This window comes from Neofelis nebulosa, chromosome 16 (assembly GCF_028018385.1).
Source record: "Neofelis nebulosa isolate mNeoNeb1 chromosome 16, mNeoNeb1.pri, whole genome shotgun sequence".
Lineage (NCBI taxonomy): Eukaryota > Metazoa > Chordata > Mammalia > Carnivora > Felidae > Neofelis > Neofelis nebulosa.
Window position 1 is genome coordinate 63,798,872 of NC_080797.1, and position 11,428 is coordinate 63,810,299.

Here is an 11,428-nt window from a genome sequence, read left to right on the forward strand (position 1 = left end):
TACTTCCAACCCAAAAACAAATCATTTAAATGCACTCTTCTTCTACTCCCCACACCACATATTGTTCAGTGACTAAAACTATGAGGAATTTTTGTCACCACAAAACTGAATTATTGCACTCAACAAAGGAGTGGACACAGGTAGAGGCTACTTCCTGATGACTGCTTTCCTCTTCTTCCCAATGAATTCCTCCCTATCTTGTGCCCAGCAGTCACAGGAGTTCCTTCCCACCTGGTAGATCCTATTTCCTTCCCCCTTTATATCCTGAAGGAGACACTTAACGTTTAAATAACTTAATGAAGTGGCTCTCTCTAGATAACACTATGTTCAATAACCAACAGGGCTTTGGTTAAAACTCCTCACCACCCAGCTCCAATATTATCACTAAACCATCACTTGCTTGGAAGCTACAATCATGAGCTTCCAAAATCAGTTTTAAAACAAATTAAAAACAAAAAGCTTCTTCCACGCCCTTTTTGGTTTTGGCAAAACCTAAATCCTAACTTGAGAATTTGAGCCTAAATCCTTACAGACCAGAGAGCATTCAAATATAATTTCAAGTTTCCCCCCAAGGACACTAATAGATTGAGAGGAACCTATCTGGTGCCTAAGGGGGATGAAGAAAAACTTCCACAAGGAGCACACCTACATTGTTTCACTTTTAAACACGGAAATAAAGACAAATCTGACCTTGAGCTGTACTTCCCCATCTTATTTCCCTCTCCCTCCCAACAAAAACCTTGTTCAATACAAATAGGTATGTGAGAATTTATGAAATGCAATTGGAGTTCCTGACCTTTTCTAATTTTCAAATTCTTGAATCCTAATATATGATGATATACTGAGACTACCCCTGAGGCTATTCACATGACCAACCTGGCATTCAAGGAAAGCATGGGCCCTACATAACATTTTGAAAAATAAGTGGCTTCAGTAATTATGAAAAAATCTGAAGATCAATGGTTGTTTCCAACCTTGTCTCACCCCTGAACAGAATTAAAACCACAGAAACCACATGTAAGGTTTTTTGTTTTTATAATACTACAGGTTTAACGGATGTGGGGTAATTCAAGTTACCTAGGTCCAAAATGGAGGAGGTAAGGGCAATTTTAAAGAGCAGCACCCTTTGACGACTAAACAGACACAATGGACATTTCGATCAAGTTCTAAAAAAATGACTCAAGAACCTTTAGGGGCAAAGGAGCAATGAACAAAGAACTGTTCAAATCTGTACACAAAGCCATTTCTTTAAAATAGAAAAGAGAAAATACGATCTGCTGGGATGCCCTATGTTCAAAATCCAATAACCAAACCCTCAGCTGAGGGCTTCGGGTAGATTACGACCTCCCCATTAAATACAAACACGCATTCCAAGCCGGGGGAGTCAACCAAAATACAGTTATTAAACGTTATTTGAAATAACTTTATTTTCCAACAGGTCTTTTCGTTTGTCATAATGGTAACTGTAAACAGTAAAGTCATCATTTTTACAAACTGGTAAACTGAGGCACGGGCATTTAAAGGACTAAGAATCATGGTCTCCTTATTTCCTGTTCAATGCTTTATCCACCAGAACCTGCCCCCCCCCCGCCGTCCCCAGCTAACGATGCCAGAAAATGATTACAGAACTTGCGAGCTCTCCAGGATAAGTCCGAGGAAAGGGACCGTGAGCGAGGTTTTTCTAGACCTCCCCAGAAGAAAGCAAGGTTGATTGAATGTAAAGTCTAAAAATCACTCAATACAAGGTGTGCCGGCCTACGGAAAGGAAATCCGATCGCAGCATCTCGGCTGGCCTCCGCTCAAGGATGAACTGCAGTGATTCCCACTCTGTCCTTCCCCACCCCTCACCCAAGACGGCCCTCCACCACAAACCCAAAGCCCTCCGCTCGCAAGGATTCTCCTTTGTGAGACTCCACAGCCGCCGCCCCACATTGGGCCTCCGGGGAAAAGCCACCGCCCCCACCCGCCATATTTCCCTCAAAGGCGCCCGCGCTGCAGCTCCTGGTGCCACTCTCCCCCATGTGACGGGTGTTTCTTCTCCCATCACCCCACCCAATTGTTCGCCACATCCCAAGATGGCCCAGAGGTTCCCCTGGGGATTGCTCGCGCGGAGACAGCACCCGCCATCTCCTCCCCCTCCCCCGCCCCGGGACTCGCCCTCCCCCCCCCAGCCGCCATTTTACAACCAACTCCTCCACCCTCTCGCCTCGGCCTCCAGGCCCGCGAGTGTCTGCAACTGAGGACGCCAAAGGGGTCAAATTCCTGGGCCTGGAGCCTCCCACCGCTCCGGGAGCCCACAGGCCATTTCCTGCTTCCCGAATCCACATCCCCGGCCAGGTTCGGAGACGATGCCGCCATTTTGTCTCCTGCTCCCGGCCTCTGTGGGCGGCGGCAGAGGGTCCGAGAATTCCAGCCCCCCGTAACCCCCCCAACTCACCGTCGTATCGCTCAGCCTGCTCGGCCAGCTTCGCCTGGTACACCAGATCCTCCCGATCATCCATAGCGGCAGCGGCTCCGGCAGGGTCTGCGCGACGGATGGAAGCGGATAGTGTCTCCGACTCTCTCAGCCTCTCGCTCCGTGTCTGGGCAGCAAAAATGGCGGCGCCTCAATCCGGGACTTCCGCCTGCGCACGCGGACAACTGCTCAGCTCTATGGCAACCGCTCCCTGGCAACTGGCGCGGGGGGGGGGGGGGGAGGGCGGGTCCAGGAGCTCAAAGCCCGAAGAGGCTGGAACCAGCCAGAAGCCCCTCCTCCGTGGGCTCCGCAGGCGTTGGAACGTTGAGGCGGGAACTGCGACGGCTGGGAGGGAGAACTATCCCGAGAGATTGAGGGAAGAGAGAGACCGCGCGGGGGAGGCCGCCTGGACGGCTCCTGAAGCGAGTGAGCAAGGGAGCCTGGGCTGTGACCTAAGGCCGACGCCTGGACGTGCGGGAAGAGAGCCAGAGGCTGTAACGGTTTTTATAATGGCAGGCCTTCCTCACTGAAACCAACTTCTGTCCTACCTGCTCCTTTTTCAGCCAAACCCAGTCCTGGGACATTTTCACACCCTTTTGACACCAGGGTTAAGAGTGGGATTCTACTATAATTGGTAGGGGAAAGAGGCCTGCAGATTTCACACCTCAACTTCATCCTTGCCTTTTGCAGTCTTTTTCTTCTTCCTTTTTAGTCTTCTTTTTCTCCTTAGGCCCACCGTGGATAGAAGCGGGAAGTTGTTAGAGAAATCTGGTCTGGAGTGCAAGGTGCAGAAGAGTGGGACCAATATTAAATCGAGATGGAGGAGGCAGGACTGGGAAAGAACCTGGCCTGTGTTTCTTCCCAATGGATTCCCAGCACCTTGTACTCAATAACATATTAGTTGCATGACTGAAGCTCAGGTCAGAATACAAACTCTGTGGTGGGATATGCAATAGATGTGGAATAAAAAGTAGATTGGAAACAAATTATGAAGAGTCTTGTATGGTAAACTAGGAAGTTTGCACCTTTTTTTTTTAATTTTTTTTTAACGTTAATTTATTTTTTGAGACAGAGAGAGACAGAGCATGAACAGGGGAGGGGCAGGGAGAGAGGGAGACACAGAATCGGAAACAGGCTCCAGGCTCTGAGCCGTCAGCACAGAGCCCGACGCGGGGCTCGAACTCACGGACCGTGAGATCATGACCTGAGCCGAAGTCGGACACTCAACCGACCAAGCCACCCAGGCGCCCCTGCACCTTATTTCGTGGGCACAAGGGAGTTATTTTTTGATGATTTTACGTGGAGGATGATGCCATCATGGATACACTTTGGAAAGACTAATAGAGATTGCATGGCAGGCCTTGCAGTCCCCATGATCCCAAAACCACCTGCACTGCCCAGCCATGACCAACCCCACCATGTTCTTCCACCTCGCTGTGGGTGGGGAGCCATTGGGCCACGACGCCTTCCAGCTGTTTGCAGACAAAAGTTCCAAAGACAGCAAGCAAACTTTTGTGCTCTGAGCACAGGGGAGAAAAGATTTGGTTATACAGATTCCTGCTTTCACAGGATTATTTGGGATTCATGGGCCAGGGTGGTGACTTCCCATGCCAAAATGGCAGTGGTGGCAAGTCCATCTGTGGGGAGAAATCTGATGATGAGAATTTCATCCTGAAGCATACAAGTGTTGGCATCTGTCCATGGCAAGTGCAGGACCCAACACAAAGTTTTTCATCTACATTGCCAAGACTGGATGGCAAGCATGCGGTCTTTTGCAAAGTGAAAGAGAGCATGAGTATTATGGAAGCCATGAAGTGCTTTGGGGCCAGGAATGGCAAGACCAGTAAGAAGATCACCATTGCTGACTGTGGACAAATCTAATAAATTTAACTTGTGTTTTATCTTTTTTGGTTTTGATTTGTGTTTTATCTTAACGACCAGACCATTCATTCTATAGCTCAGGAGAGCACCCCTTCACCCCCATCTGCTCCAAAAATCCCGTCATCTTTGTGCTCTCACCACAGTTCTATGGGTTCCATATTTTCCTTACTCCTCTCCATGTCTAGCTGGATTGCAAAGTTAAGTTTATGATGATGAGAGGCTCCTGGCTGGCTCAGTAGGAAGGACATGCAACTCTTGATCTTGGATTGTGAGCTAAAGCTCCACACTGTATGTAGAGATTACTCAAAAATAAAAAAAATCTTTTTAAAAGGTTTATGGGGTGCCTGGGTGGCTCAGTCAGTTAAGCTTCCGACTCTTGATTTTGGCTCAGGTCATGATCTCACAGTTCATGAGTTCAAGCCCCACATCGGCTCTGTGCTGACATCGCCAATCCTGCTTGGGATTCTGTATCCTTCCCTCTCTCTGCCCCTCCTCTGCTCACTCTCTATCTCTCACTCTCTCTCAAAATAAATAAAAATAAATTTTAAAAATAAGTTTATGAGGGGTGCCTGGGTGACTCAGTTGGTTAAGCATCCAACTTGGGCTCAGGTCATGATCTCATGGTGTGTGAGTTTGAGCCCCACATCAGTCTCTCTGCTGTCAGCACAGAGCCCACTTCAGATCCTCTGTTCTCCTCTGTCTCTGCCCCCTCTCCCCGGCTCATTCTTCCTCTCTCTCTCTCAAAGTAAAAACTTAAACAAATTTTTTAAAGCATAACTTTATGATTATGAAATAAAAATTAAAACAAAAAAGGTTGCACAGCTGTGATTAAAGAAAGGCTACAATAATACAGGTAAGAGTAATAGATGGTTGCAGTAAAAATAGGAAGGAAAGGACAGATAGAAATAGTCCTGCAGAGAAAAGCCTCAAGAGTTCATAGCTGGGGGCACCTGGCTGGCTCAGTTGGTAGAGCATGCAACTCTTGACCTCAGGGTTGTGAGTTTGCACCCCACATTGGGTGTAGAGATTACTTAAAAATAAGATTAAAAAAAAAAGTTTGTAGCTGTTCAGATGTGTCAATTTTGTGAAGAGGAAAAAAAAAATTAAAATTGACGGGTAGGGAAAGCTGCTGACGGAATGAACGGAACATAAATGAACAGAGACGTGATGGAATGAACAGAGACATGAATTCCTTTTTGTACATGTTCTAAGGTTCTCACAGATCATCAGGTAAAAATTACCAGCATGGAATTGGGAGGCTGCCACAGAAGCAACTAGAGAATGTGTGCAGGTAGAAGACCAGAGAAACCTTGAAGAAGACCTGCTTTTAGGAGATATTTGAAAGCAGGAGACCCAACGAAAGAGATTGGGTAGCTCCTTAGTGCCTTTGAAACGAAGCCCCTTTACACTTTAAACATACTTATCAGGGGCACGCCTGGGGGACTCAGTCAGGTAAGCCTCTGACTATTGATTTCTGCTCAGGTCCTGATCCCAGGGTCGTGAAATCAAGCCCTGAGTTGATCTACACACGGAGCTTGAAGCCTCATGCTTAAGATTCTCTCTCTCTCTCCCTCTGCCCTTCCTTCCATCTCTTTCTCTCTCTAAAAAAAATAAAAATAAAAATAAAAAACAAACAAACAAAAAAAAACAACTTATCAATCTTAATGGTAAACGTGAAAATCAAAAAGACCTACTAGGTTCCAGTCCCAATTCTGTAAATAAATAAACATGTGACCTTCAGCAAACATCATGTTCTTCTGTAAGTTAAGGAACTGGAGATCGTATGATAGGCCACAAAAGCAGTCTTTTTGTTTTTAATATTTATTTATTTTTGAGAGACAGAGACAGAGTGCAAGTGGGGGAGGGGCAGAGAGAGAGGGAGACACAGAATCCCAAGCAGGCTCCAGGCTCTGAGCTGTCAGCACAGAGCGGGATTCGGGGATCAAACCCACGAACCATGAGATCATGACCTGAGCCAAATCAAATGCCCAACCAACTGAGCCACCCAAGCACACCACAAAATGAGTTTTAATAAATGCTGAAAGATTGAGGGGCGCCTGGGTGGTGTAGTCAGTTAAGCGTCCGACTCGCTCTCAGCTCAGGTCATGATCTCATCATTTGTGAGTTCAAGCCCTCCATCGGGCTTTGCACCCTGCACTGATGGTGCAGAAACTGCTTGGGATTCTGTTTCTCCTTCTCTCTGCTCCTACCCTACGGGTGCTCTCTCTCTCTCTCTCTTTCTCAAAAAGAAATATATAAACTTAAAAAAAAAGTTAAAAGAATGCAATCATACAAAATATCTTTTCCTATCACAATGGAATGAAACTAAAAATCAACAATAAAAAGAAAACTGGAAAATTAACAAATATGTGGAAATGAAGTAACACTTAAATATTTTTTTTAAGTTCATATATTTATTTTGAGAGACAGAAAGAGTGCATGTGCTTAGCAGACGGGCAGAGAGAGGGGGAGAGAGAGAATCCCAAGCAGGCCCCGTGCTGTCAGCGCACAGCCAGATTGGGGGCTCAATCCCAAGAACTACGAGCTCATGACCAGAGCCAAAATCAAGAGTCAGACACTCAACCGACTGAGCCACCCAGGCGCCCCTGAAATAACACTTTTAAATAACTAATGGCCCAGGAAGAAATCACCAGGGAAATTTAAAAATACCTTGAGATGAATAAAAACAAGCACACAGTATACCAAAACATGAGATGAGTAAAAATAGTGCTAAGAGGGAAATTTGTAGCTGTAAATGCCTACATTAAAAAAGGAAGATCTTTTGGGGTGTCTGGGTGGCTCGGTGGGTTGAGCAACCGACTTTAGCTCAGGTCATGATCTCGCAGTTCGTGAGTTTGAGCCCCGCGTTGGGCTAGCTGCTATCAATGTGAAGCCCACTTCTTCCCATCTTCTGTCCCCCTCGCTCTCTGCCCCTCCCCCATTCGCGTTATCTCCCTCCCTCTCTCTCTCTCTCTCTTTCAAAAATAAATAAACATTTAAAAAAAGGAAGATCTCGGGGCGCCTGGGTGGCTCAGTCGGTTAAGCGTCCGACTTCAGCTCAGGTCATGATCTCGTGGTCCGTGAGTTCGAGCCCCGCGTCGGGCTCTGTGCTGACCGCTCAGAACCTGGAGCCTGTTTCCGATTCTGTGTCTCCCTCTCTCTCTGACCCTCCCCCGTTCATGCTCTGTCTCTCTCTGTCTCAAAAATAAATAAACGTTAAAAAAATTTAAAAAAAAATAAAAAAATAAAAAAAGGAAGATCTCAAATTAATAACTGTACATCTTAAGGAACTACAAAAAGAAGAATCAACTAAACCGAAAATTAGCGGAATAAAGATTAAAGTGGACATAAATAAAATAGAGAATAACAAAAACTAGATTGGCTAAGAAGAAAAGAAGTCTCAAAATTAAAATCAGAAATGAAAGTAGGGACATTACTATAAAACTTACAGAAAGAAGGATTGTATTATGAACAATGCTATGCCGATAAACTGGATAACAAATGAAATGGACAAATTCCTAGAAACATAATGTGATATCATGATATAGTAAAAAGTACATGTTTGGCCTTTGTCCTTAGTTCCTTGAACAGAGCTCCTAAAACTCTTGTAACTTCCCAAATAATCCCTGTGAAGAGCTTCTGTTATTTGTTTTTTTTTTTAAATGTTTATTTATTTTTGAGAGAGAGAGAGAGACAGAGCACAAGAAGGGGAGGGACAGGGGCGCCTGGGTGGCGCAGTCGGTTAAGCGTCTGACTTCAGCCAGGTCACGATCTTGCGGTCCGGGTCCGTGAGTTCGAGCCCCGCGTCAGGCTCTGGGCTGACGGCTCAGAGCCTGGAGCCTGTTTCCGATTCTGTGTCTCCCTCTCTCTCTGCCCCTCCCCTGTTCATGCTCTGTCTCTCTCTGTCCCAAAAATAAATTAAAAAACGTTGAAAAAAAGAAGGGGAGGGACAGAGAAAGAAGGAGAGACACAGAATCCGAAGCAGGCTCCAGGCTCCGAGCTGTCAGCCTGTTAGCACAGAGCCCAACGCGGGGCTCGAACTCACAAACTGTGAGATCATGACCTGAGCCGAAGTTGGCTGCTTAACCAACTGAGCGACCCAGGCACCTCCCTCTCTCAAAAATAAATAAACATTAAAAACATTTTTTTAAATAATGAAGTGGGGAACTGTCCTATGGAACTGAGCCCTTAACCTCAGTCCCCGGGGTCTGTAGTAACTCTGGGTAGTGTCAGAATTGAATTAAAATTTAGGATACCCAGTTGGCGTCCACAGATAATTGGAAAATTGCTTGGTGTGGGAACCCACACATTTGGTATAAGAAATATTGTGTGTAGAACCAGATCATACTACGTGCAAACTACCAAAACTGACTCAAGAAGAAATAGAAAATAATCTTCCAACAAATAAAATCCCAAGACTAGATGGCTTCACTGGCGAATTCTGCCAAGCATTAAAAAAAATTTTTTTTTTAATGTTTATTTATTTTTGTAGGAGAGAGACAGAGCATGAGCGGGGGAGGGGCAGAGAGAGAGGGAGACACAGAATCCGAAGCAGGCTCCAGGCTCTGGGCTGTCAGCACAGAGCCCGATGAGGGGCTCGAACTCACAAGCTGTGAGATCATGACCTGAGCTGAAGTCGGACGCCCAACTGACTGAGCCACCCGGACGCCCCTCTTTTTCTTTTCTTTTCTTTTCTTTTCTTCCTTTTTTTTTTTTCTGCCAAGCATTTAAAGAATTAACACCAGACCCTTTGAAATTCTTCCAAAAAACTAGCTGAGAGAGCACGTCCTACCTCATTTTGTTAGATCAGCTTTACCTGGTTCTCTAATACCAAATCTGGACAAAGACATTACAAGAAAACTACAGACCAAAGTCTTTTATAAATAGATGCAAACCTCTTCAACAAAATAATAGCAAACCTACCACAGCAGCATAGGGGCTCCTGGCTGGCTCAGTTGATGGAACATGGACTCTTCTGGATCTTGGGGTTGTGAGTTTGAGCCCCACATTAGATGTACAGATTACTAAATACATAAACTTTGGGAAAAAAAGATTAGCAATGAGGAAAAGCCATTGGATATAGGAATTAGGTCATTACTGACCTTCAAGAGCAGCTTCTAAAGGATGTTGGAGGCCACACTGCGTTTGACTAAAGCATAAAGAAGGCAAGAAAGTGAGAGCAGTAAGGGTGGGGTTCTCTTGAGAAGAAAAGCAGTGAAAAGATAGAGAGTGGTCATTTCACAGAAATAGTAGCCAACAGGGGTGACCAGATTGGCCCCCCTTTTTCACCCTACAAAGCCAGCTGTGCTCCCAGGATGCTACAGGGCTATCATGGACATGCAGAGGTTTAGGGGGACCTCATTGTCACCACTTGGTACTCTCTCCCGAGCAGTGTCTCCCAAGACTGGCTGAAGTCTATCTGAAGGTGCCTCTTCCTAAGAAACTGCTGAGAAGGTGGAAATCTTAAACCTAGATGGATTCTTTGACTGTACTGCCTGTCCTCTCAACAAACAGAACTAAGAGAGACAGAAATTATTGACAAGGTAACAAACACATAAAGAAATATTTTTAAACTTAATTTCAGCATAGTTAATATATAAGGTTATATTAGTTTCGGTTGTACAATATAATGATTCAACAATTGTTACAGCTCAGTGCTCACCTTGATAAGTATACTCTTCTTTTTTAATTTTTTATTCACTTTTTGAGGGGGGGGGAGGGGCAAAGAGAGAGGGAGACAGAATCGGAAGCAGGCTCCAGGCTGTCGGCAGACAGAGCCCGATGTGGGGCTTGAACCCACGAACCATGAGATCATGACCTGAGCCAAAGTCAGACACTTAACCAACTGAGCCACCCAGGCACCCCTGGTAAGTGTACTCTTAATGCTTAATCCGTTTTACCTATTTCACCCATCTCCCTACCCACCTCCCCTCTGGTAACCTTCAGTTTGTTCTCTACAGACAATTTTGTTTCCTAAATTGCATCTATGAATGAGATCATATAGTGTTTGTCTTTCTCTGACTGGTTACTTTACTTCGCATTATATTCTCTAGATCTATCCATGTTGTAACAAACGGCAAGATTTTATTATTTTTATGGCTGAATAATATTCCATCCGGTATATATACCACATCTTGTCATTCATCTATCGATGAACACTTGCGCTGCTTCCATAATTTGGCCATTGTAAATATCGCCGCAATAAACAAAGGGGTGCATATAGCTTTTTGAATTAGTGTTTTGGTATTCTTGGGTAAATATCCAGGAGTGGAATTACTGGATCACATGGTAGTTCTATTTTTAATTTCTGTGAGGAAGCTCCATACTGTTTTTCACAGTGGCTACACGAGTTTGCATTCCCACCAACAGGGAAAGAGAGTTCCTTTTTCTCCTCATCCTCACCGACACTTGTTTCTCGTGTTTTTATTTTAGGCATTCTGACAAGGGTGAGGCGATATCTCATTGTGGTTTCCCTGATGATGAATGATGTTGAGCATCCTTTCATGTGGCTGTTGGCCACCTGTCTTCTTTGGAGAAATGTGTGTTAATGTCTTCTGCCCATTTTTTTATTGGATTATTTGGGATGTTTGGGTGTTGAGTTGGTACAAGTTCTTTCTGTGTTTTGGATACTAACCCTTTATTGGGTATGCCATTTGCAAATATCTTATCCCATTCAATAGATTGTTATTTCATTTTGATGGTTGGTTGCTGTGCAGACCAATTTTTGATGTAGTTCCAATAGTTCACTTTTGCTTTTGTTTCCCTTGCTTCAGGAGACATATCCAGAAAAATGTTGCTACGGCCAATGTCAGATAAATTACCACCTATGATCTTTTACTAGGATTTTATGATTTTAGGGGCATAGGGGCTCCTGGGTGGCTCAGTCAGCTGAGCATCTGGCTCTTGATTTCAGCTCAGGTCATGATCCCAGGATTGTGGGATAGAGCCTGCTCAGGATTCTCTTTCTCTCTCTCTCTCTCTGCCCACCCCACCCCACCCCCAAAATGAATAAGTAAACTTTTTAAAAAAAGGATTTTTATGGTTTTAGATCTCACTTTTTTTTTAAGGTCTCACATTTTTTAAATGGTTTCA

General features: G+C 44.8%; 1 protein-coding gene across 3 annotated transcripts in view; it reads right to left on the minus strand.

Moving 5' to 3' along the window:
* The window catches only part of YWHAE (tyrosine 3-monooxygenase/tryptophan 5-monooxygenase activation protein epsilon), a 54,711-nt gene extending 52,087 nt beyond the window's left edge, over positions 1–2,624 (minus strand). The window contains exon 1 of one of the 3 annotated variants that reach the window (XM_058702951.1): positions 2,438–2,624. In XM_058702951.1, the coding sequence (XP_058558934.1) occupies positions 2,438–2,501 (64 nt within the window). In that variant the 5' untranslated portion in view covers positions 2,502–2,624. The remainder of the gene's footprint in view (positions 1–2,437) is intronic. The other 2 variants (XM_058702949.1, XM_058702950.1) reach the window with 2 other exon arrangements.
* Between the last annotated feature and the right edge of the window lie 8,804 nt (positions 2,625–11,428).